This window comes from Manis pentadactyla, chromosome 16 (assembly GCF_030020395.1).
Source record: "Manis pentadactyla isolate mManPen7 chromosome 16, mManPen7.hap1, whole genome shotgun sequence".
Taxonomy (NCBI): Eukaryota; Metazoa; Chordata; class Mammalia; order Pholidota; family Manidae; genus Manis; species Manis pentadactyla.
In genome coordinates, this window is record NC_080034.1 from 6,146,659 (window position 1) to 6,174,082 (window position 27,424).

General features: G+C 42.1%; 2 protein-coding genes across 3 annotated transcripts in view; both read left to right on the forward strand.

Annotated features, from left to right (window-relative positions):
* Positions 1–7,422, forward strand: part of FILIP1 (filamin A interacting protein 1) — a 156,018-nt gene extending 148,596 nt beyond the window's left edge. For both annotated transcript variants that reach the window (XM_036916181.2, XM_057494330.1), the window contains exon 7: positions 557–7,422. Coding sequence is in view for 1 of the 2 variants with exons in the window: in XM_057494330.1 (XP_057350313.1) it covers positions 557–597 (41 nt within the window). In the remaining variant the exon portion in view is untranslated. The remainder of the gene's footprint in view (positions 1–556) is intronic.
* Positions 7,423–10,656: 3,234 nt separating this feature from the next.
* The window catches only part of TMEM30A (transmembrane protein 30A), a 30,924-nt gene continuing 14,156 nt past the window's right edge, over positions 10,657–27,424 (forward strand). The window contains exon 1 of the mRNA XM_036916186.2: positions 10,657–11,009. Within this exon, the coding sequence (XP_036772081.1) occupies positions 10,773–11,009 (237 nt within the window). The 5' untranslated portion in view covers positions 10,657–10,772. The remainder of the gene's footprint in view (positions 11,010–27,424) is intronic.

A 27,424-nucleotide genomic window follows, 5' to 3' on the forward strand; every position in this document is an offset into this window, starting at 1 on the left:
TTTTTTGTTTACTCTTATAAGAATGAATTTAGATTTAAAAGCATACACAGAATTATGCAACAAGCAGCAGGCAGTGGCAAACATGAGTCATAGGTGTTTTGTGACATCTTAGGTATAAATAATGACTGTTTCCTTATTAAAACTCAAATTCACACACATAAAAAAATTAAAAGGATGTAAAAGCTGTTCAGAACAGAAAGAGCCTGGCTGGGAAAATAAAGTTACTTCTGGGATATAGTCTAGTTCCCCACCATGGGGACTCTAGAGTAATTACTATCTTTGTGTTCAGTTCTTCCCTTGGGCACAGTAGATTGCTAGAATATTAGGCGTGGTTGATAAAAGGCTTTAAGAATGTTTGCAGTAAAACGTATATGCATAAGGAAGTCACCCAATGATAGTAAAGAGCTGCAGGAGAAGCCATTGGGCTCATGTACCTGTTTTCGTTTTGTTTAACATGTATGGTCTTTCGTGAAATGATGTGGTATTGATCCTCACAGAAACTACTCATCTGAGTTTCAGTTTAATTAAAAATGTCATGTCTTTCTTCTCTTTATAGAAAGCATCATCATTCACCAGTTGCGTATGAACTCCCGATGAACTGGTAAACCAAGCCCAAACGGGGTGTGTGTACTTCTTCTGAATCCCTGTTGAATGGATAGCATTTCTACAGCCTCATCATCACTGAGGTGCTTCATGCTACTGATCACTACTGGAAATAATTTTCTACGTTAAGTGATTTTTTTTTTGAGGATATAATTTAAAAGCTGAAAACGACATTGTTGATAATATGAAAATAGCCAGAGCGATTCAATCTTTGTGTTAAAAGAAATTTCCTTTAGCAAAGCTTTCAGGTCCATGGGCACATGCTATGTAATTTATTTTTCTAATACACTTTGTAATGTGATTTTTTCCCTGAAGTGTTTCCTTTTTCATAGTCTGTGGCACATATATCTGTAGAATACACTGTAGGTTCTTCAAAGTATTGACTTTGGTGCATTCAGAATGGTAAATGGTAACTATTTCCTTTGGTACGTTGGTTAGTTCTGAAGGATTTCCCAGGATAAATTCAAGAGGTGAAACCGAAGCAGGAGGTTCTGGGAGAGGTTGTTTACTGCTGTTCCGTGCAGTCATAGTTTGCGTCACGGTTCAGCACTAACAAACTCTGATTTAAGAGTTTACTTTCAAATACTTAAAGTCAGTGTCTAACGTTGCTCTTTCTGATGTTCTCTGCCAAAAAACCCCAGAGGAACTGGTTTTCACATGGAACGAATTAGCAAAAGGAGATGTATGGGGTTCAACCAGCACGGGTTATAGGAACAGCTTTGACTGAGAGTTCAAGTACATTTATGTTTTCATTATTTGCTTATATGTGCCTGACTGATGTTTTTCACAATCTACCCAAACCAAACCCTGAAAACAAAAACTGACCTAGATAATATCAGCATCTTTTTAAAAAATGGTAAGAGAAATCCCTAGATAACTTTTTTTCCCCTCAGTAGATAGGATTTAGACAGATTTTCCTAGCCCCTGATAAGTTGGAGAATATATTCTTTGAAGATAAAATGCACACATGCACTCCTCAAATCTGCATGTCAGAGCTGCTGTCGAGTTCAGGCCTCTGTGTGAATGTGCATCTGAAGCCTTCTTTAAGTCCCAGTAGAGGTTTTTAAAGACTTTGTTAATGTAGACATTTTCAATGAGGTCTTTAAAAGGATGCTTTAAAGAAAAATGAGGAATTGACACATCAGTTTCCAAATGCAGAAATCCTGGATCCTGTCATGTCACCGAGATTCAGGAAAGAAGGCTTCAAAGCATCCGAAGGGCAGCTAACACCCCACAAGCAATGCTGTTGGCCCATTTCTTCAGTTTGCAGGTTGTGACCAGGCCTAGAGGCCATAGCGGGGAGTCCGCACTGAGTCTCTAGAATAGAAAAAATAATGTCGAATTTCCTCCACTGTGTCACTTTGGAATGTTTTAAGGTGTACTTTGTGGAATTCTCAAGTCCCCTTCAATAGGTATTATAAATTAAAGAACTGTATTTTATATAAAATTAGTTTTGATTTTTGTAAGTAAGGAAGTGCTACAGTAGGCTTGTCCTAGCTTGAATGATGATAAGCACATCCCATAACCTGCAGAGCTTTTGATTATTGGTAAAGAAAACTATGGAGTGTACGTGTGAAGAGTTAAAAAATTGTTATAAGTTTTGTGTTCTGAAGATGTTTCTGAACTGTAATGGCATTTTCAAATGTAAAAGGGTTTTATTTAGTGTCGTTATCTTTTCTGACTCACAGTTAAGTTCCCTGTTGGCCAATGTGTATACTTCTGATGGCAAAAACATTCTGACGTATCACAGGTTGGCTTTGTAGCAAATAACTTCCTCAATTTGTGGGGATCCTATTATACTAATAGTAGAAAGGCTAGAAGGTAAGACTTTAAATACTACTTGACTTATTTAAACTATCACAAGTAATTTATGTATATTTGGAGCTGAAGTTTTTATTTCTCCTGAATTTATAATGAAATTTGGTACTTGGTGGTGCAGTCATTTTGACGCATGCTCAGTTTCTTCCTCCCCAAACTATGACTAAGTCTTCTGTTTAAACCCAGATGTAATCCGAGTGACAGATGAGAAAAATTAATTAAAAAATTAATTGTTCTGAAATAAAAGAATGTTAAAAACAAACAGAAAATGGAAATCACAGAGTAGCCATATCATTATCTAATGAATAAACAAGATCATAAGTGGTTATAGCCCAATATCTACATCCAATTGAAAAAAATTGCTCCCACACACAATCCTGGCACCATCCTAGACTCACAAAATTTCTTTATCTTTTATTCAGAGTAAATCTCCAATCATCAGTATGAATAAGAATAATTTTTTTGAATGGAATAATTATGTTTTCTGAAATATAGTCAGCATCTTCAGTTTAAGGCATGGTAGTTGAACTAATCCATTATTCTACCCTTTTCTTTTTGATAAAAAAAGTGTTTTTTGAAGGTCCTTTCTGCAGGTACCCTTTCTTCAAATAGTTAATAAAATACCAGGGTTTCATGAATATAGCAGAGTAAATATTCCAGTGTTAGATGCCTGGAATGTTCACAAAAATGTGAAAAACGAATTGTGTTTTAGGAGAACCATAAAGGAAAATATTCACGGTGTGGAACATCTAGCTTAAACGTTAAGAAAGAGCCCCAACACTACCAAAGTGTCTCAGAGCCTCTGAAAATCCATGGCAGAGCACGAGTGAGGGTGCATCAGACAGTGCGATATGCTTCAGCCCGTTCTCCTTGTCTGTGGTTGAGCTTTCCTGGGAATGAACAAAAAACATAGCAAAAGTTAGGTGTGTTCATGAATTTGACGGGGAACACTTCTAAAAATAACAAAAACGCAGAATGTAAGTCTGGGAAGAGCACAGTGGACCCCCGAAGCCTGTGTCCCCCTCAGGGCCCCGGCCCAGGCTGTGCCTCTGCTGAACAAGCTGGGGAGCAGACGGGAGACATGACAAAAACTGGTGTGATAAAGTCATAGGGACTGGGAGAGTTTCATAGGACTTTGTTTAGTTACCACTGACATTTTATTTTCTTAAATTTTCAGCATTTACTCTGTAACTACATGATGATAACTGTTTGTTACTTGGGGGAAAACTTTAGATTCACAAGTTTGAACAGAAATGTTTACAGGTGCCAAAACATGATGCTTTTCTTTTCTTTTTTTTTTGTTTATGTTATTGGGGTAATTTTATCTTACCATTCACAGATTTTGTGTGTTCTTTTTTTTTTCTAACAGTGCAGACTTGTATTTACTTGGATTTTGTTTTTAAAATATCAGATGTTAGCTTCTCCAGCGTTAAGAGGTTTACAGGGTGGTCAGATATTCTTAGAAGTCTTGCAGGTATAATGGATTTTCACAAGCAAAAATTGCATTGATGAATCGTGGAGTTCGAGTCTATTTTTGCAGCATTCTCACTTTTGTCTCCTTTAAGTTTCCTGAGTACATAAGAAGTTATCAGTTTTTGCTACAGCCGAGTGAATTTATGCATATGTACTTGTCTTTTCTATGAATGTAATATCCTTCTTTCAGTTCCTCACAGGTTATTGAAATCATGTAGCCAATTAAGGCATTCTCTCTGTGTTATTTCCAAAGTCAACTTTGTCTATCAAAATCTCACCAGAGAGAAAAATGAAATTGTGATATAAAAGCAATGTGCAATATTCTTTTTTGAGTTGGAATATTCATAAAATTAAAGTAATCTAAAATGAATATTCAACCTTCACCTTCTTTTTATTTAAAATAGTTTTCAGTTCTGCGTTTCATACTTTGTTAAACATAAGGTGTTTTACACTGAAGAAGCAGAAGCCGGGGGCCAAGAGAGACGGCTCTCCTCTGAGTTACACCATAGTTCGGTTCTCTAGTAAGAAGGAAGCTGCAGGTCAGCAAGGACGGAACTGGTCACAGGGCTTCCTGCCCCCCCTTATCCTCACCACGGCCGCGCCGGTCGGTGTCGGGTGTTGGGCTGTCGGCCCACGCCCTCTGCTCCCAGCCGGAAGGGAGCTTACTCGGGAGCGCAGAAGCCCAACCTCCAGCCCAGCTCTTGCAGAGGGAGCTGAGTAGCGGGGTCAGCAAAGTGGGACGGGTGATGGTGGCGTGGTGCTTTGACCCCTTTTATTTGTCAGTCTTGTGCTATAACTGGTGGGCCATGGCCATAGCCAATCCGAACTTATCGTTGCCTTATTGGAGATGAAGGAACGGGCTTCGCCTGTGTGTTGTTTAAAACTGAGCGTATCAAAGGGCAGACAAGGATGTCTGCATGAAGATGCTTTCCACAGGGAAGCTGTGCATGTTAGGGGTCTTGCCACAGACAGCGCAGTGGCCTCCCCTCTTGGAGGGGTGCAGCCCTTTGGTACACATGAAGCAAATATGGCTTAAGAGCGCTGGCCAGAAGTCATTGTTTATTTCATGACTTCCCAGGAGAAGGGGTCTCAGGCTTTGTGCCATATTTGCTCAAATGGAATTGCTCCCTTGAGCTCTGGGCTAGAGTCACCTTTACCGAGCACTAGAATGTTCCTTCGTGCAGAGAAACTGAAGCGACGTCCCCGGGCCCACGCGTGTCAGCAGGAGGGCACAGTGCCCTGTGATCGTTTCTGCCTCTGTTGCTCTGAATGTCATTAGCGTCTACTTTTGAGGTTTGTATTTAATGATATTCCACGGAGCCTATGAAGCATGCCCAACACTGGGCCCCAACGGGGGCGACGCTCCCTGTCTGCACGGTTCCAGGCACAGCAACCCCATCTACAGAGAATGGTTGGAGCCCAGCTCCCTCGAGTTCCCAGGCTTCCTTTTTAAAAGATAATCAGTCCGACTTTAGTTTCCCCTGCCATTATTTCCAGTATTCCTTTCAGAGATAGCATCTCCGAGAAGATACTTTCTTCTTACTCTTCAGCGGTCCATTTACCCCATTCTGGTGTGTATGGAGCCTTGGTGCACAAAGCTGTTCCCTCGGTTTGTATGCTTCTTAAAGGCAGGACCTGGGTCTCTCTCGGAAACGGAGGATGCTCGAGATCTCATTTCCAGGGTGACGACCTGCTGCGATCTTGCTTGAGAAAAAGAACCATCAGCCAGGAGAGCCAGTATTGCAAATCATAGTAAGAGTAGTATAAGGTTCACCTTTCTCTGTGTTCCTCTACTTTGATCCCATTTCTTATTTCTTTGGTGGAGAACCAGAATATCACTCAGACCTTAGGACGCATTTCCTCACAGTTTAGTCTGTGACGTCAGGAAGAGGATGGGCTGTGGGACCTCCTGGGCCTCCAGTGACCACTGCACACACACCTTGTATGGCAACGACCTCTTCACATTTCAACTGCTTGTTGGTAAGTGGTCTTTCCCATGAAAATGTGAGTTCACTGAGAGAAGGTAAGGTTAGTTCATCAAGATTTATTGAGTGCCCTCATGTCCAAGGCACTTTGCCAGATGTTGGAGAAACAGAAATGAATAAAAAGAGTCTCTGACCTTGAGAAGCTTGTTTCTAATAGGAAAGACAGACAGAAAGAGGTATTTTTCAATACTCTGGTCAGTGCAAGGATAGAGGTATATATAAGGTGCCTTGAGCTCGGAGCACAGCTTTTAGCACAGTCTGAGGGACAAAGAAAGATTCCTCAAATTGGCTGCTGACCTGAATCTTGAAGGATGAGGAGGAATTAGCAAAGGCAGCAGGGCCTGAAGCGGGGAGCGGTGGGTTGCTGACTGGATTTAGCAACACAATGAATGCAGATTATTCCCAGAAGATTCAGTGATGATAAAAATGATGGGGAGCATCTGCAGAACTCCTGTGTCATCCTCACAGTGTGATGGTCAGAGGGAAGCCCCGGGGGCCATGGTCTTCGCTGTCATAAATATTTAGTTCCATTGAGTAAGAAAAAGTGTTTCACTTCTCAGGCTCAATAAATGTTGAGTTTCACATCATCATTTAAGTCCATTTTGTGAAAGTTGTCCTTCAAGATACGTTAGAGTTATCTTAAAGAAATAAACAGTAATTTATTATTATGTATAATAAATGAGTGCCTTCCTAGGTAACAGTGACCCCAGTGTTTCAAAGAACAAATACAGTGGACCCTCAAACAGCATAGGCTTCAACTTATACATGGATTTGTTTTTTCAACAAATATATTGGAAAAAGTTTTGGAGGTTGGCAACAGTTTGAAGAGACATTTTCTATTCTCTTGCTTACTTTATTGTAAAAATTCAGTGTATTGTACATGTGACATACAAAGTATCTGTTAATAGGCTGTTTAAGTTATTGGTAAGGCTTCCAGTTAACAACAGCCAATTGTTAAGTTTCTGAGGAGTCAAAGTGTGGACTTGGGTTGGCCCCTCTAAGCCCCGCATTGTTCAAGGGTCAACGGAAATGAAAAACACCTGCCACAGCGCCTCCATCCTGGATTTCCAATAACTTAGAGTTTATAAGAACAGAAAAGTATAAGTGGGTCTAAAAATAGTTTAAACATATGATTTTTAAGGGATTAAACATTTTTAAAGATCTACTTTCCTGCATCTCTCAATTCTCAGAGAGTAAAGAAAGTCTCTTCCTTCTTCTACTTCTCCCCTTTCAAAAATAATTTCACCATATGCATGTAACAGAAGTCAAAAGGCAGTCAACCAAGATGGCAACATCACATTTGAAGGGAAGACTCTATCTATAATTGGTATCTATAAATGGGATGTAATCAACCGAGAAATTCTACACAGTGAAAGTCCAAAGTCTGAGGTCTCATTAGAATTACATTCTGTCATTTCAAGTATGGAATTATAAGAAATGAAACCTTACTTCCTTCCCAAATCAATGTTCTTCGGTTGTATACTATGAATTTTGGTGTCATTGCTCTTAAAACTAGCCATTAAAATATCTTCTTTGACCTGTATTTCTCATTACCTAATGTAACGATTCAGAAGCTTGCAAACTCTTTAATCATAATACCAATGGTCTCAGGCTCATTAGACAATCAGCATAAGAACAAAAGTATTTTTTTGTAATGCCTGCCTGAAAAAGTGTAATAAATGTACCACATAAAAATCAGGAAAAGGTCAACTTTTAAAGAAGTAATTTTTCAAAATCAGTTTGAATCAATTTCTGATGTAATAAATATAAGAATTTACACATTCTACATCATTCTTTTCCTAAAAATCCTCTCAGATAATTAAAAATTATTATTTAGCCCTACCGAACTTGTCTCATTACCTACTAAAGTTGCCATGATTAGCTGAATAGAAAAAAAAAGTTTTCCTCTAAAAAATAAACATGAAAAAATACCACCCAGCCACCGAAAAAAATTCAGGCCACTTCTAGTCCCTAAGAATTTTTTCTGAAGTTCCAGTAGGTAGAAACTATGACAGGTTTCTCAGCTCTCTTCAGCCTTCCCACCCACCATTAACTCACACGGGAAAGGAATAGCTTAAGAATGGTAGGGAGCTATGCAGGTAAGGCGGCACTCAGATGCCCACAGGAGATCTTCATGGCACTTTGGCCAAATAGGAAAAACCAGTTTCGGTGTCCTCTCTGAATTCTTTGATATGCTGTGCTTGAACACAGAAACTGAACTAAAAAATGAAAACTTATTATAAAAAACTCCCCCTCCAAAAGCTATGTATATACACCTTTTCAGATTCTTGGGCTTGCACCTGCTTTATCATTTGGGAGGATTTGTTTTTATATTTGGGCTCATGCATTCATTGTATACTTACTGTGTTGACCTGTACCATCAGTCAGTGTCATTTAGCCACATAAATTCTCCTTTTACCAGGAATTAGCAAATGAACATTCATTTGAGCAATACAAATGTTGTCTAACTGTACCATTGATATGCATGCACGCACAGGGAAAGCTTCATTCCTGCAGCCACGGTCTAAGAGGGTGGACTGTGACAGCAACCAATCTCTTTTGTTGCCCCAGAAATGCTGAGTAACATTTTCTTCTTAAAAGTTCTACTTCATTAGATAAAATGAAAAACTACCTGATGAGGACTATCATAAAACAACGTTTGGCCAAGGAAATCCCAAATTCTAAGTCCCCTGAGAAAATGATGCAGAGGTGACAAAAATGTTAGCTGGGTAAAGCAGCGTATTCTGATGGCAGAGTGCCGGAGAGGGAAAGGAGCTGGAGGGGGGTCAGCAAGGCATCTGGTAAAGTCAATTCATCCATTTGACCCTCATCTGAAAATGTAAGTCTTAGACAAGAATCTAAGGAAGCTTTCAGTTCTACGTTTCTATGTTTGCGTCAAAATGGAATATCTTAATAAGAAAAAGTGACAAGGCATTAAACAATTTTTCTTATGAACAAACCAAACTGAAGAAAAAGCTAGCAGATAAATATATCATTATCAACCAGATCACCAGAACAACAGAAAAGCTGATGCAAAATTATTGGCTATTTACCTGACGGCTGAAATAGCAAATGTTGTAAGGAACTATCACATTTAGTGGGTGTGATGATATAGGCAGAAAGGGGGAGAAAAACTTGCCTCATACTGCAGACTTCTGCATTACACCTGATATTGTTATATACATTTTTACTGACCAACAGAACTTAGCAAAACAGGACTCCGTTACTCCTCCATTAACTGTGACAGATCAGAGTTTTCCATTTTTGCCTGAGATTGAAAGTAAATTTGCATAGATCAAAACAAAACATAGGCCAACCTATGTTACCAGTGCTAAGAATTCGAGAGAATGGATGTCATATAAGAGCAGAACTAAGGAACTCAGTTATGTGCTAGAAAATATTCTATGGGCTCACATCTTAAGACTCTCCAAGTCATTTTGAAAATACATTCAATTGCAAATTATGAGGCCCAAACACTTCTCATTTCCCTTTCCTTGGTTTGCTCTCTGAAAGGTTTAACTGTTAGGCAGAAAGACAAATGTGAGCGGGATAAATAGAGGGTGGGGCTCACCAGGAACTCAGGGAGTGAATCAGATAGAGCCAGAGAACCAGAAAGTGCTCAGAGTTAACACCCTTTGTAATGTGAGTTCATTTCACATTGGGCTGACCTTGAGACTTGCTCCAGCTAATGCAGGTGAGATAGGGCGGAGACATGGGGCAAGCATCATGATTAACTTTTCCTGCCTATGATGAAAAATGCCGATATAAATAGTAATGTGGATTGTATATAAAAGACTTTTTTAACCAATATAACTTGCTTACTGCACACATTTTGGAAAATACAGAGACTACTTTTTAGCTGGGCTTTATCCTACCTACCAATTGTGCCTTGGTGTCATGATTGACACTTTGTATATCGGGACTATTTCCTTAGGCCGTCGAACACTTGGCAGTTTCAAAATGCCTACAGAGTATCTCATTTTACAATAATACCAACATTTACTGAGGCTTTAGATTATCAACAGTATAATCAAAAGCTTCACTCGTTACTGAAGACCTGAATCACCGTACAGAAGAGAAGGGAGGCCACAGAAAAGGGAAATACGCCAAGGCCATTAATTGAAGAAAAATAGGTAAGAATAGCCCATCGGAGGCAAGACGACTGAGCAAACCCAGTCACACCATATGTTTTTGACTTCACCCACGGTGCAGTCACTCCATGTTCGTATTTGCACCTTGAGTGGAGGTTCACTTTAGAGAAGGCACGGCTTCACCGCCCAAGCAAATCTGCCCACCCCACGAGGCTCAAGCTCCCCTGGCATGTTCTTTTAAACGCTCCGAATCCCTTCAGACGGCATGGAGTCAAAACAGAAGCCCTCCTGGCGTCGAAACCACCAGACACTCCCCGGGTCATCTGCAGAGCCAAGGCGGAGAGGCCCCGCTTGGACCGACGACCGCTGCCGCCCTGACGCGGAGCTGCGGCTGCGCGAACAGAACCTTCGCCAACCGCCGCGGAGGCGCTTCTATAGCGCAAGCGCGCTGGCCGCTTCGCACAGGCCGCACATGCGCTAACGTAGCTCCGCGCGCGAGGCCTTGGGCCCTCACGTTGTCGTTACAGGGCCGAAGGTCCAGGTGCGCCCGCCTTTTCCCTCCCCTTTCCTCCCGCCTCTCTTTTCCCCTCCCCCGGCCCCTAAGCCCCTTCCCTCCTTCCTCCGTCCCTCCAGCCGGCGGCCACTTCCGGTCGGCCGGCGTCCGCGGGAGGCTGTCCCGCCCCTTCCGCCCTCACCGCGGGGGCGGGGGCGGCAGCGGCGCCTGCGCGTCTTCCGTCACGGTCAGCGGGCGGGTCCCCCGGGCGGTCCACCTGAGCGTCGCCGAGCCGCGCCGCGGGGGACGATGGCGATGAACTACAACGCGAAGGATGAGGTGGACGGCGGACCCCCGGGTGCCCCTGGGGGCGCCGCGAAGAGCCGCAGGCCGGACAACACGGCCTTCAAACAGCAGCGGTTGCCGGCCTGGCAGCCCATCCTCACGGCCGGCACGGTGCTCCCCACCTTCTTCATCATCGGCCTCATCTTCATCCCCATCGGCATCGGCATCTTCGTCACCTCCAACAACATCCGCGAGATCGAGGTGAGCGCGGAGGGCGGGTTTCCGGACTCGGATCGGGGTCCGCGCGGCCGGAGGCGGCAGGAGGGTTCGTGCCGGCCGCGGGTCGGGTGAAGCCCCGCACTGGGTCCGCGCGGGTCCCGGGGCGCAGGCGAGGGGAGCGGGCAGCGGCGTGGTCCGGAGGCAGCCCGGCAGGCTCGGCGCGGGCGGAGTGGCGCTGCCCGCGGGGCACGGTCCTCGGGCGCCGAGAGCCGCGGCCGTCGTCGGGGAGCGACCCGGGCCGCGCGGCGGTACCGGGTCTCAGGGAGGAAGGCGCCGGGCACCCCCAGGGCTGATGCTGGCACAGGAGGCCGAGGCGTGCACGGCGCTTTGGTTTGGAGCCGAGAGCTTGCCTGTAGTTGGAAGGCGTGACATTGGCAGAAGGTGCCCTGAAACCTGGACTCCGGTGTTTCTTTTAGGCTGCGTTTATTAACAGCCATGCCCTGTATTCGCCCTAGTTCCCCCCCGGCCCCCCCCCCCCGAATTTAAACTTCGAAAAGAGTCAGTAATCGCACTAAGAGAATAGGTTGCACACTGTTTACTTGGACATTTTACTGATACAAGACAGAGAAACTTGGGGAAGTTTGTGGACTTACGTAGTAGCGGAAATAGCAGCAGCGAAGATAGGTTGATACTAAAATGTAAATACTTTGCCTAGATATCCTTATTAAACATCTGCTCATCCACTATTCTTGTATATCTGGGGGCAGTTTTTATCTGTTCGAAAGGGCAGAAGCTGGTATCAAGTTCTTTTGATTTCCTGTAACACGTTATGTCATTTTTTCCCTCTAATTCCATTACTTTTATATTTGTTTATGTGATTTAATGGGGCTTTTGGAGTAATTTTCTTTCACCTGCTGTAATAGGCATAAAGATACCTGTTTTACACTTTAACTTACATACCTCTGAAAGCAAAGTCAACGTATGTTTTAATTTGACAGCACTCTCTCTTCTGCGTTAATACGTAGAGTATATATATATATATATACTCTATATAAATACTCTAATAAGAGTATATATCGTAAAGTTTTAAAATCTTTAATCAAAATACATTTTCAGTTTAATAACTAGAGAAAGTGTCACAGTATGTTTTTTCAGCATGTATTTTATCCGCTTTATTGCCCTAAAAGCCCTGCAAATGTACTTCCTGTTCTGCTAATCACACTAGGATCACATGTCAGAATATGAACAAAGTGGTGAAATGCGGTGACTGTGGGCTCTAGGTGGGGTAGAGCAGGGCTGGGTTTACACTCCAGCTCAGCTACAAACTAGGGCAGGTTCTTAGAAAAGCCTCCGTTTCCTTACCTGTAAAACACGTAAACAGTGCTGTCTTAACATGTGAAAATAAGGAATAGTACAGATAAGATGCTGGCGCTGTTTGTACAATAAATCGTCCCTAATCAGGAGATGAGAAATGGAGACAGAGGCTGATGATTGTTACTAAGCTGGGAAGAGGATTGTAAGATTGAGAAAGAAACCTATATGTCTTGATTTCCCTTTGAGTCTTCTGCTGTATTCTAGGATCCTTACAGCAGTGTTAGTAGTTAAGTAAGAGAAAATAATTCAACATTAGGTACTTGATTACTTTATTTAAACTTACGATGCTAAGATGAAAGCAGTAAGCAGTAACGGAATTTTATATGATGGGTATTTACTAAATTATCAGAACTCAACTTCTGTTAATATTTACTATGCTATGAAAGTAAATTTTTACTCTTTAAAACTTTTGGGTTCTGAAATAAAGTAAGGTTCTTCACAGTAAGTAGTTGTTGAAGTGGAAGTTTCTTAAATAGTTCTCACTACTTGCAAACTTCCTGAGGAGGCTGTTGCGTATGGTCTGGTTGAAAGGGCGCTAAAGTGAAGAGCCAGGCATTAGAGGTGAAGTCTCAGCTCTGTTACTCTCGAGACTTTTGAACCTAGACATATTTTTGAGTCTCAGTTTTTTTAGTTGATGAACAAAATATTCAGACTAGATGATCTTTCAAGATGCTGTTTAATAAAAAATTTAATGACTTCCAGCCTTAATGTGATTTTTAAAATGCTGCATGTTCATACTGTATCATCGTTGGAACCAGAGGAAATGAAAATTAAGAACGATTAAGAATTTTCCACCAAATAGAAATTAAAAAAAAAATTTGGCTGTTAAATATATGGACTTCTGGTTCTGAACTGGGTCTGGAGTTACTAGAAGAACCTTTCCCAAAAAACATGCTTGTTTCTGCCTGCTCTCCTTCCTTCGTTAGCCAGTTTGATTGAACGTATGTTGAGGGTTATTAAAAGTAAGCGGGTAATGAAAAGTTCTTGCCAATGTTCACTTCATATTGTATATATAAGTTGCTCACATCTCTTAGCTTTTTTCCTCATTTTTGAAAATTTTACGAACTTCCATTGCTGTATTACATCAAATTAGTAGGCCAAAGGAGACTCGTCAGGTAAGAATGCTTTTGCAGTCAATGTAGCTTAAAATGCTAAGATGAGAAATCCATACTCTTCAGGTACAAAAATCTTTGGGTCTTTGCCTTTCTCCCAGAAATGTCACACTTAAAAATTACAACTCTTGTAAAGTACGTCGGACTCTCCTGAAAAGAGTGTAAAAAAGGTATTTAAAAATGTTAGTGGTTATTTGGCGGTATGTTCTCCCTTCACCCCATTAGGTTTATAATCTCGTTTAGTTGGGTTTTAGGTTTCTCCATCATTTAATAAGATGAGGTTATAAGAAAGCTAAAATTGTAAATTTTGTCATTCATAAAATATATATTTGATATCATTTAGCACTAAGGCTTAATGTTATCATTTATTATTAGCAATGAGGAATTAGTATCTCCTTTAATTTGACAGTTAAAGGAGTCAGGCATGTTTTCCCAGCCTAGGGCCCTTGTTGGTGAGGCCGATATATTTGTTAATTAACACTTAGTTGAAAAGAGTGAGGTAATCTTAATTTCTGTAAGGGCATTTAACCAGTGTGCAGTGGCATAGTTTTAAGTTAATGGTTAGAATTGGATGAGGATGTTATTCAGAGTAATTTTAAAAACTAAACATTTACTTAGTGGTCAAGTACATCTTCATGGATTCCCCCCGCTGCGACGCATTTGATAGAGAAAGCACAACTCTCTCTTCTTCACTTTATTGGCTCATTTACTGCCTGGTTATTTTCTCTTTCCCTAGTTTCTGATAAAATTATTTTTTATCTCTTGTTTTTACTCCTGTGTAACTTGGATTCTTAGAGTCTAAGGTTTTTAAGAGGATTAAATTTCTCCTCTTGATTTAGTATTTTTTGTTTATACTTACTTAACTAAAGTTGCTTTGTAGAAATGATTGTTAAAAGACCAGGCACTTTATGTATAATATTCAGATGAATTGCTGTTGCTTAGAAATTGACTATTGGAAATTAAGAGGTTTGTGGTGTTAGTGTATGTTTCTCAAGTAACTTTAGTGCTTAGAGTAAAGGCATGGCAAAGAAATGAAGGCTGGCCAGACCATTTTGTAAGGCTCAGGAACTGAGAATGGTTTTATAGATAGATATTTGTAATTATTTGATAATCGGGAACACTGTGAACCCTAACTATACAAAATGTTATCCCCCCAAAATAATTCCGTTCTTGTTAGACCTGTAATACCAAAAAATTATATGCTATTATCATATTTTGAACTTGATCGATAAAAATTTATGCAGATTTGTTTTCTCTCTTGTTACATAAAAGAAGCTACATAGTATCCTCAGTCTTGCCTCTTGGTTTGCAGCACTTAAAGTACTTTCTGGACCTTTACATTAAAGAATTTCCTGCCTTTGACTTACAGTTGTAAAGAAACATACTAGCAAATTAGTTAAAAATAATTTAAACTAAATTTGAACAAAAAAATACTAGCCTATGTAACAGAAATAGTGGTGTCTAATGTATACATTCTAATCCTCAATAATCTTTCAAGGACAGGTACAGTGAGCCCTGGTAATTGCTTGTGTTCCATCTTCCTTGTACAAATTTAATAGATATAAAATACATTAGCTAAGCATGCCATTAATATTGGCTCAGGTAATATTATTCTTCATTTATTTGTCACAGGTAAAATTTAAGCAACCTAAAGGAAATTACCTTTGAAATTTTTCCTTTGGTTATCTTTTGTCTTCGTTAGGGCCTCTTGGAAGGAATCTGATAAATACTTTAGGATGGAATGATCATTCAAAGGGGTACCTAAAATGCTGTTTTTTAAACTTAATCTAATTAATGCTGAAAATTATTTATCTTGTTACTCAGCATTTTGTTGAGTGACCTGTTTAGGTCTTACATTGATTTCTTTTAAGGCAGATTTACAATCAGAAATGGCAGTTTTCCAGTCCTCCTTATACAGGGTAAAATGGCATGTCCTTCAAATTCCTTCTTTCCCACCACAGTAAGTTCAGTCTGTGTCTTTGGAATAGGATGTACCTTTAGAATTGCTAACGAGAAGTGCCAGTTTGATTTAGGGGAACAGTTACATTGGTAGCAAAACAAAGCTGAGAAACGTGGTAACTCTCCATCTGACCTGGTCATTACGTCTGTTCTTCTGTTTAGCCTCTGGTGCTTGGGTTTTGCATTGAAGCTTCTGGGCCAGTCTCCAGTTTATCATTATATCCTGCTCTGGGCTTTATGCTTTTGACATTTAATAAGCATTAATTTTTAAATGCAAGGGAACTGTAGTTCCTCTCCCACCTGGTAGACTCTTCCCAGGATAAGTTCTAAACTATTATGTTTAGTGTAAACTTTTTTTGTCCTACCTTTACTGAAGTGTAATTGACAAATAAAACTTGTATTTAAGATGTTCAATAGGACGATTTTATATATATATATATAATTTAATGATCACCATAATCAAGTGAATTAACCACATCTGTCACCTCCCATAGCTACTTTTTTTTTGGTATTGTGAGAATTATTTGAGATCTACTGTCTTAACAAGAAGGCCTGAGTAAGCAGCGTTGGTGAGGATGCAGAGAAGAGGAAGGGAACCCTTGTGGGATGTAAACTGGTGCAGCCCGTAGGACCAGGGCAGGCTGCTGTAACACCACGGCCTGTTGATTACTTTGAGTTAAAGTAACTGGAGAAACAGCGCTGGAGGTTCGCTCTGACCCTCCTCCCCAAGGAATAAATCTCCCGTGGTAGAGGTGCCCTCCCCGCACTACTTCTCTGCACCCCTTGGAAACCCCTATTGGTATGGAGATACACTAAGGCCAGGCGAGAGATTCTGGAAATAATTGCAGTTTTACCCACAGCCCTCCTTGTGCATGTGATTAATTTTTTTTTTTCTCCTGTTAAATCTGTCTTGTGTCAATTTGATTCTTAGAACAGCTAGAAGAACCTTGAAAGTTAGAGGGGTATTTTTCCTCCCCAACAAGCTATTAGAGAAAACAGTATGGAAGTTCCTCAAGAAATTAAAAAGTAGAACTGCTATACAATCCAGCAGTCCCACTACCGGGCCTGTATCCAAAGGAAATAAAATCAGTACTTTGAAGAGATATACGCACTCCTCTGTTTACAAACTTGTTTTTATTCCCACGGGTTTTATTACAATCTGGACATTAGGTCAGGCTACTCTTGGATTTTAGCTGATAAAGGATATAGTGGTTTTTTAATGGTAAAATCTCATAGACTGAGTTAAATTTATCAAGTTTTAACATTGACCATTCTGTATGCAAAGTGCTGCTCAGAGTGTAGTGTGGGGGAGAAAAATGATTGCAGATGGGGCCTTTTAAAATTTTTTACTCAAGCAGATTGCTCTTAAGGAGCCTGGAATTTTCTTGAGAAGATGAGAGAGAAATGTAAAGGGGACACTAGTATTGCCAGGTGAGTGGCACAAACAGAATACGCCTTAGTTCAAAAGAAGACAAAGTCACATCTAATAATCATGGAAAGCTTTGTGGTGGGAGTGGGCTTTGAACTAGAACTTGAAGAATAAAAGGGGAAGTTGGAAGCATTCCAAGAAAGGAGATTAAGGGCAAAGATGTAGTGGCAGAAAATCAAAAGGTATATGGAGAAAACAGATGTAAGGACACGTAAGCTGATGCAGCCAGGCGCCGATAGACTTGGGTATTTGCTAATGAGTACTAAACTGGGGAAGTGACGGGACTGACCCAGTGCGTACACCAGGACTGGGCTAAGCAGCGATTGATTGGGATCATTCTCAGGTGAGGTCCCTTAGCACTACCCTTCCTGGACACTGTTTTTCTCGGTCCTCACTCTCGTTTCCTGCTCTGAAGTTCTGAGAGCTTGGCTCCAATGCTCACAGTCCTGAATAGAGAGGCTAGAGTTCTCTTTGTCACATTCTTTTCCAGGCAGCAGTGTGGAAAAGTGATGAAGAGCAAAGGGATAAAGGCCTTTTAAAGATGGTTTTTTGAAGCTGCTACATACCACTTAGTAACAAGGCCACACTGGCTATGAGGGAAGTTGGGAAATGTGGTCTTTATTCTGTTACCATGTGGCCGGAGCAGTGAGAAGTGAAGTGAACGTTAAGTTAGGGAGATAAAGTCATGGGCATACACCACAGGGCTGCTGTAGGTTTGGCTTCTGTACCCAGTGTCACGGGAAGCTTTACACAATAGGTGGCATGGTCTTTCTTTGGTAAGAGTCCCTGGCCGAGGTAGAGAAGGCGGCCGGGGGCACAAGAGGAGGGAGGCGTGGGGAAGCCGGCTTGGGGGCTTCGCAGTCACTAAGGCAGGAGAAGATGGCATCATTGTAGAGTGGTCTCTGTGAAAAGCAGTTAGATTTAGGGTACATATATTAGAACTAATAGAATTTACTGCTGTAGCAAGTGTGTGCAGTGTGAGATCCTTGGTCTGCATTGGAAGGATAGAGTTGGAAGTAATGAAGGTGTGGAAGGCTGCAGAGAGTGGTGGTGTGGTGGTGTGGCAGTGGGGGCTGGGGGATAAGAAGCCAAATGGAGTCGGTTGTGCCCTGTTGGGGTGTGGTGTCTTTTAGACATCCCTGTTAAGCAGCTGAATATATGAGAGTCTAAGGGGAAGCTTGAGACGGGAGTTATACATTCTGAGAGTTAGTAAGCATAGATGGTATGTAAAGATGTAAGATGGAATGAGGTCAAGGGAGTGATTGTAGGTCAAAGAAAAGTGAGAAGACAGCCCTGAGTCACTCAGTGTTTATAGAGGGTGGGGAGATGGGAAGGAACCAGCAAAGGAGGCTGAAAGCAGCAGCAGTTGAGGTAGGAGAAGAGCCAGGGGTGTGGGGTTTCAGGGAACAGTGTGTGAACAGCCACGCCCAGGGCTGCTCCCCATAGTTGGTGTCAGGGAGGACTGAGGGCTGACCTTCACGGCAGCTGTGCGGACCCAGGGCTAGGAGACCTGTCTTAGAGTGAATGGCAACACCACCCACATGGCTTTTCAAGCCAGTAACCTCGGAAATCAACCAAAACTTGTCATCATCCTGATTCTAGGTATTAAGTTCTACAGATTCTGTTTTCTGTATGCTTTTTGAATCTTTTTCCACTGCCCTTTTCTTAGTTTATGTTTTCAACATGTCTCACCTGGATTATGGCAGTGGTGTTCTGTCTTCTTTGCTTCTAATCTGGCTTTTTTTCCAGTCTTTCTGCACATTACTGCCTAAGTGATCTTTTTAAAAGGCTAGTCTGAATATTTCAATCTCTTGTTTAAAATTTTTTGTATGGCTTCCTTTAGCATTTAGGATAATGTTCACATCCCTTACTCTAGAATGTAATTTTCTTTGATAGGCTACAATGAAAGATTTTAAATTAATAAAAATGTAAGAACAATTATGTGACATTTATAACATCTAATAATTGTTCATCAATATATGAAGTAAGTTAGCTATTGTTCTAAGCTCCCAGGTCACATATTATACTATGATTACATTTCATTTTGAAAAAAATTTGTAGAAATGACTAGTTTTTACTTGGTTTTTAAAAAGATAAAGTGTACTTTTTTTTCCTTTTAAAAAACTGGCATGAGGTCTGTTAAAAAACAAAATCCAGTCAAGCAGATTTGAAGATCTAATTGGTTTATGAATCAGTTCATGAGGAGTTGTACAAAATGGAAGGTTTTTATAGACAAAGGGCTGGTGCAAAAAGTCATTAGCAAAAGAGCTTAGGGACTGTTTCAAGTGCGGTCTCCCTTCCTTGGGAGGGGCGGTGTCTTGGGCAGATGGCCTCACCAGCAAGTCCCAGACTGACTGAAAATCCCACTGGCGGAAGAGGCTGAAACTGCCTCTGGGTTGGACATTAATCCCAGTTGGGTGACTTGGCCTAGGAGAAGGGACTGCATGGTGGGCCTACGTTTCCCTTTTGAACAGGTCTCAAAGTTTGAGCTGTAGTGGAAGCAGAGACAAAATCAAGGATACTAAGTATTTGCTGAAGGAAAATTGGCAGAATTTGGGAACAAATGACAAAGTTGATGACCAGATTTTGAGTTTGAAATCTTGGGACAATGGTAGTACCACTTACAGATATCAAAAGGCCGCAGTTGGGTGTGAGATTATGGGACTCAGTAAACCACCACTTGATTTTTTTGAAAATCAAGTTTTTAGTGAAGCATAACTAAAAATGATTAAGAAATCATATATGTATGGCTTAATTTTCAAAAGATCACCATGGATTTGAAATATATATAGAGAGATGATAAGAGTTTTAAGTGGGAAGGAAGAAAGTCAACCAGGTGAGTACATCTGGGAATATAAAACGGGCTGGGGGTGGAGATGAGCCAGTGACAATTTGGAGAGGTCGTGTCATGGATGACATGTGATATAAGGCAGGATGAGGTTATTGTCAGGAAGTAGCAGTGGAGAAAAGGGCAAAAGTCCCAACTGTGTGACCATCGGTTATATGACCATACAAAAATAATGTTTCTTTTGTAGAAATGACCATATATGTCCTCAAAATAGAAAGCCCCTCTTTTTTCAGAATAATTCCTTAGCTGTTCCTTTGATGTACACTATCATATAGACTGGAGCATAATTAGCAAAGCCCTTACCATCAGTTCTGTCCTAGGCAGTTTTTATAAACTTGATACCTTAGTAAGACTTTTAAGGTGTCAACTGAAACTTGATGTTGGAATTTTTTTGTTTGTTGGAAGTAAGTTAAATGTCATATAGGAAACTTTGTATCTGAAATTTATATTACAGAATTCTATTTCAAACTCTTAAGAGGTAAGGTGGTCCTGGGATGATATTTACCTATCAAAACAAAGTTGTCTTTAAATCTTTATTTCAGATAAAAAATAACGAAGATTTGGTAATACTGTTTAAAACATCAGCACATGCATGATTGGCACCAACTATTTTAAAATATAATGGCTTCTAAGTTATTTACATCTTTCTGAGTTACCCTGTGTGCATGTTACTCAAGACTGTGGAGGCGGCAGTGCCGTCTGATGGGGCAGGAGCAGCAGCTTTGGAGCTAGACATTCTGTCGCTGTTATGGACTGAATCATTTCCCAAAAAGATACGACGAAATCCTCACTCCAGGTTCTCATGAATGGGACTTTGCATGGAAATGGAGTCATTGCAGATGTCGTGAAGCCAGGGTGAGGTCATTTGGGAGGCTCCTGTCCGGGCTTTCTTGCTGCACCTCCTGGGTGTGCCAGGGTCTGGGCCACGGCTTCTACTGAAGCTTTCGCCGCTGCACGACTAGGGATTTTAGAGTCGTGCCGGAATGGCTCTCTCGGCTCTGTCCGCGTTCTGTCACCTGGGCTACAGAGCTGCGCTGCTCCACCTTACATGGGCTCCAAGTCGCAAGAGCTGCTGCTGTAGCGGCTACTCTGCAATCTAATTCCACTTTTCTGTTTTCCAAGACCTTAATTTTCCTTATTGCTGATGGCCAATTGTTTTATTAATGGGCACTGTAGAAAAATTAGGTGTCTTACCTGAAGAACCTTTGGTTGATTCTTAGATCTTCATCTCTAACTCAGTGCTTTATTTTATGTCCTGAATTCATAGATCTTTTGGGTTTGTTCATGTGCTAAGCCTCAATAATGATACAGGCCCTCTTGGTGCTGTCTCCTTGTCAGTAACATCCCCTCGCCAGCCCTCAGGGAGAAATTTTCTGACCACTGGATTAGCTTGTGTTTCCATAGTACCTGTACTTTTATCAAAACATCATTCCTTTTTAATGACTTTTTTCTGTATTAGACACTGAGCTCCTTGAGGTCCAGTAGTGGACTAAGTTCCCATTGCTTGGAATATACAGGCACTTAGTAAATATGAAGTTAATGAATAATTCCTTCATGTTGGGACAGGCAGAAATGAAAGTCTCATTTCCTAGACTCTTTTTAAATCTGTTCCTGTACAAATACTTGATTATGTTAGCTTCCTTAAAAGTCTCTCCAGTCTGGTGGGATATTTTTAACAGTCAGGGGTAAAAGCTTTCTGGGACTTTGTGTCAGCAGCAGCCATCTGTGGGCAGCTTACACAGGAGGGGAGTTCATTAGAGGGCGCTGGAGTAGCTCCCGTACAGATGGTCAGGAAGTCCAGAGAATCAGGTTTGGAGACTGGCAGGAGATGTGGGAGCACAAACGGGTTCAGATGCGGCAGGTGCCACTGAGTTCTCCCGTTAGATGACTACCGTGTCTGCCAGTCATCACACCCACTCTCCTGTCTCCCAAGACTCAGTGATGTCCATGGACATTGAGCCATCTGGACGTAATTGGAATTGATCCAGATTGAATGTTTTTATACTGGCTGCCTGGGGCTGGGGAGAGGAGGGACTCTTTAACCCCTTTGGCTTCAGTGTGGAAGATAGAAGCCTGCCTCCTTCCCAAACTCTCAAAATGGCAAATTCTGCAACACTGTGCAAATGTGTTTGGATACTGGGTGACTTAGTAACAATAAAAACAAGTTACAGTTACCTCCCAGAGGTGTTTCTTTAATCTTATAGTCTGAAGGTCCCAAGTTTGTACATCAGGAAGGTTGACATGTCCCTTCTGTGAGAAGGCATACTGTGGTGGAAAGAACATAGATGTTGGAGAAAGGCAAAGATGAGTTCAAATTCTTGCTCCCAATTACTAGCTGGGTGATCTTAGAAAAACTATCAAACCTTCCTAATGGCACTGTCCTTCGTTAAAATAAGTAAAATAAATAAAAGCAAACGTAGCAGGACTATTATGCCTTTTACTGAGATGGGTATGTATTACATGCTTACACTGCCTGGCATTTACTGTTCCTGCAATATACAATAGCCAGTAAAACCTAGTGTTATTATGGCTCCAGTCTGCCTTCTTAGCATTGCCTCTTTCCTTTCAGCGGGAAAACTCCACAAACCCATAGTGTTCATGCTCCTGGTCCTTGAATGGACCTGGGCTCTCTTCCTTGCTTCTCCATATGCCCTCCTTTTTCTCTATTCCATCTTATTTTTTAATGGTTCAGTTCAAATCCTCTTTTCTTCTCAGCCAGAAAGTCCTGGTCCTCTTGTGCTTATTGTTCTCATTACCATGAAGGTTGGCAGTTAGCATTTATGGTAGTTCTCTTTGTATTCATGTGCTGTCTTTGATGAGCTAGTCTCTAGAGGGCAATGGGGAGTTAGAAATCCTTGGTTCTAGCCTAGTACCAGCTGTTGCTGCATATGTGTTTTTGAATCTTAGAACTTGTTTTCTTTGGGTAAATTCCTAGGAGTGGAATTCCTGGGTCAAATGGAATTTCTATTTTTAGTTCTTTGAGGAACCTCCATATTGCTTTCCACAAAGATTGAACTAGTTTACATTCCTGCCAGCAGTGTAGGAGGGTTCCCCTTTCTCCACGTTCTCACCAGCATTTGTTCTTAGTCTTTTCGATGCTGGCCATCCTAACTAGTGTGAGGTGATATCTCATTGTGGTTTTATTTGCATTTCCCTGATAATTAGCGATGTGGAGCATCTTTTCATGTGCCTTTTGGCCATCTGAATTTCTTCTTTGGAGAATTGTCTCTTCATATCCTCCGCCCATTTTTTAATTGGGTTATTTGCTTTTTGGTTGTTGTTGTGTGTGAGTTCTTTATATATTTTGAATATATATTTTCAATATATTTACAAATATATTTTTTTACAAATATATTCTCCCATACTGTAGGATGCCTTTTTGTTCTTCTGATGGTGTCCTTTGCTGTACAGAAGCTTTTTTAGCTTGATGTCGTCCCATTTGCTCATTTTTGCTTTTGTTTCCCTTGCCCGAGGAGATGTGTTCAGGAAAAAGTTGTTCATGTTTATATTTAGGAGATTTTTGCCTGTGTTTTTTTCTAAGAGTGAAAGAAGTTATGGTTTTATGACTTACCTTCAGGTCTTTGATCCATTGTGAGTTTACTTTTGTGTATGGGGTTAGACAATAATCCAGTTTCATCCTCTTACATGAAGCTGTCCAGTTTTGCCAGCACCAGTTGTTGAAGAGACTGTCATTTTCCCATTGTATGTCCATGGCTCCTTTATTGTATATTAATTGACCATATATGCTTGGGTTTATATTCGGACTCTCTAGTCTGTTCCATTGGTCTATGGTTCTGCTCTTGTGCCAGTACCAAATTGTCTAGATCACTGTGGCTTTGTAGTAGAGCTTGAAGTCGGGAGCGTAATCCCCCCTGCTTTATTCTTCCTTCTCAGAATTGCTTTGGCTATTTGGGGTCTTTTGTACCTCCATATGAATTTTAGAACTATTTGCTCTAGTTTGTTGAAGAATGCTGTTGGTATTTTCATAGGGATTGCATTGAATCTGTAGATTGCTTTAGGCAGGATGGCCTCAAGAGCCACCTGACCGGAGAAGGTATGTGGTATCTTAGCTTGGCTGCTGTGACCAGATGCCACAAACCAGGCGGCTTACACAGCACAGACTCACTCTTCATCTTCCCTGAGGCAGGCAATCCACCGTCCTGGTGTTGGTGGATTTAGTTCCTAGTCAGGACTCTTGTCTTGGCTTACAGATGGCCACCTTCTTGCTCTGCCCTTACCATGGTAGAAAGAGAAAGAACTCTCTTCCTCGTTTTTGAAAAACTAATCCCATTGTGGAGCCCCTCCCCCCTCCCCTCCCCTTCCCCCTTCCTTCCCCTTCCCCTCCCTCCCTTCCCCTCCCTGTTTCCCTCTCCCCACCTCCTCCCTCCCCACCACCATGACCTCATGTGACCCTGATCACCTCCCAAAGGCCCACCTCCAGATGCCATCGCCTCCTGGGTTAGGGTTTCAACATGTGAATTTGGGGGGGACACAAACACTCAGTCCATACCTTCCATCCCACCCCTGTGCTTCTCAAATCACAGCTCTCTCACTTGCAGGGCACTCTCATCCCGTATCAGCAGCCCAGAGAGCCTCAGCTTGTTCCGGCATCAGCTCTATGAAGTCTCATCTAAATATTTAAGTCACATATGGGTGAGACTCCAGGTACAGTCATCCTGAGGCAAAATTTCTTTCCAGCTGTGAACCAATGGAACCAGATAAGTTGTGTGCTTCCAAATACAATGGAAGAACAGACTGGGTAAGACGTTCCTCTTCCTGTTCAAGTGCACTGTGTTTTCTCCACCCTTGTCTTCTCAAAGGAAAGAATTCAGTCAAGAGACAGACTTGGGGCAGTCTTACCTGGCAGGAGCTTATTAAGCAAAGGGAAAGTACACTGTGGAGGGGGTGGAGACATGCTGTCTGGAAACCATAAAACAGCCCTGCTGTGAGGGGTAGGGTTGGTTTTTTAATTGGTGGAAAGTCCCTCCCTGTCTCTTACATCATAAATTGACATGTTGATTGTGATTGACAATTTTGGGTTCTATAACCTTCTTCCTGGGGGGCGTGGAAAACTGCAGTGTCAACTTCTACCTACTGTATAATGAACCCTGAGGTGGCTCCCTGACACCTTCTGGGTCTTAGTGTGCCTGAGGCCAGCCTGTGTTGGTGGTCTGGAGCCCCACTGGGCTTCTCACATCTTGTTTGTCCCTGATAAGGCAGGAGACTGAACCATAAACAGGAGGGGTTTGGGGCATGTTCTGCCATCCGGTGATAAAGAGGGCAGGTGGAGAGGGGGAGGTCCTTGTCCAGGATGGGGCGGGCCACTCACGGCTGCCTAGATACCTGGCATTGCCATTTGAAAGGAGAAAATGAAAGAAAAAAGGGGTGATGAGTTCCAAGCAAGTCTCCAGAACCTTGCAAGGCAAACACCGTTAGATGTTAAGACTTGAGAATAATCCACTGGTTTGATGCTTTGCCTTCAGGACCCACGGGGCTGGCAGTTCTGCCCCAAGGCTTTGGCTGCGCCCATCTGGCTGGTTGAACCTTCCTTCTTTGAATTGAGGATGCAGCCCGAATGGTCTCTGAATCAGCTTTGGGGTCCTTCTTCCCTTGTCTCAAGGAATAGTGCGTGTTTGCCGCCAGGTGGCTCTGTGGTCCTGTCCTGCAGGGTCTAGGAAGTCCCCCGGCTCTTCTCTCCCCTCGACAGTTCACACTGTCAGTGTTTCTGCTAGAATGGCTGATTGGGTCCCTGATTCACACCCGCATGAATCTCTATCAAATGGTTGTTTAGCGCACACCCTTAGTATTCTCTTCAGAAGATGCTTTCTTGGTTTTGCAGTATGAATAGACTTGAGAATTTTCCAGATTTTTAAGTTTTGGTCCCTGTTTGCTTAACGTTATTACTGCTTCCATTTCTTTCTTTCTTTTTTTTACTATAAGCAGCCAGATTTAACCGAGCCACTCCTTCAGCCCTTGCTTAGAAATCTTCTAACTAAATAATCCAGTTTCATCCCTCCTAAATTCTGCCCTCCACAACACCAGACCACAGTTTAGCCAAGTTCTTTGCTGCTTTATAACAAGGACCAGCTTTTCTCCGTTAACATGTTTCTCATTTCTGAGACCTCACTTGAAGGGCCTTTTCCATCTGCATTCCTGCCAATACTCTGCTCATGATATGTATGCATTCTCTTAAGTAGACGGACGGGTGCTTACTAACTCTACTCATTTCTCTCTGAGATCTCACCAGAATTGCCCTTAATGCCCGTATTTCTAGCATGCATCTCTGCTCTTCTCCAGCCTCTACTCATTACCTAGTTCCAAAGCTGCTTTTGTCTTTTCACGGTTTGTTAAAGCAGCACCCCACCTTTCGGTACCCCAACCTGTGTTGGTTTGGGCTGCTATAAAAAACTATGCAGCCTGAGTGGCTCAGACAACAGGTATGTATCCTGACAGCCTTGGAGTCTGGGAAGGGGAAGCCCTCCTGCTGACTTGCAGGCTGATGCCCTTTTCTTTCTCCCTTTGTGTTCACATGGCAGAGAGAGAACTGAGAGCTTCTGTCTGCTTTTCTCATCAAGACGCTAGTCCCATCTGAGGGCCCTACTTTCATCACCTCTTCTGAACCTCCCAATGGCCCCACCTCATTGGGAATCAGGGTTTCAGCATATGGATTTGGGGATGGGGCGGAGGGGCATAAATACTTAGTTCATGATGTATGTGAAAGATGCTTAACCACATTCGTCATTAGGGAATTGCAGATTAAAGCAAGATACCACCACACACCAGAACCCAAAACACAGATGGCACCATGTGTAGGTGACAATGTGGAGCAGCAGCAGCTCGCCACCTGCCCCAGGGAGTGCAGAATGGCACTGCCACTGTACAAGACAGCTCAGCAGCCCCTTACTAACCAAACATACTCCTGTGTAATCCAGCAGTCCTGTTCTGTGTTATTTGCCCAAATGGGCTGAAAACTGTGTCCCCGCAAAACCTTCACACAGATGTGTACGGCAGTTTTACTCATAATTGCCAAAACTTGGCAACAGCCAAGATGTCCTTTACTAGACGAATGTATAAATGACCTGTGGTACAACCAGAGAGTGGAGTAATGTTTACAGGTAAAAAGAAATGTGCTTTCAGAGAAGACAAGTAGTGACTCTGTGGCATCTTACTACGCTGAAGGACAGTGACTGCAATGGGGTGTGGGGGGGACTTGATAATATGGGTAAATGTAGTAACCACAATGTTGGTCACGTGAAACCTTCATAAGAGTGTATATCAATGATACCTTAATGAAGGAAGGGAGGGAGGAAGGAAGGAAGGAACTCAAATTCATATTTGGGTTCTGAGGTGAAAGAGACCAGTCCAAAAAGGCTGGTCCAGTAGGACTCCGACTACATGATGCTCTGGAAAAGGCAGGACTACAAAGGCGGTGAAAAGGATCGCCAGAGGTTGGTGTGGAGGGAGGGATGAAGAGGCGGAATTTGGAGGATTTTTAAGGTGGTTGAAGCTGTCCTTCATGCTGCTTGATGGTGTACATGTCATTCTACATTTGTCAAAACTCATGGAATATACAGCATCGAGAGTGGGTCTCACTGTGACCTGTGACCTGTGCCTTTTGAGTCCTAGTGGCGTGTTGGAGTAGGTTATCGGTTGTAACATGTCCTTTGCTGAGGGATTGTGTGGGGCAGGTAGTACATGGGAACTCTGTACTTTCCACTCAGTTTTGCTCTGAACC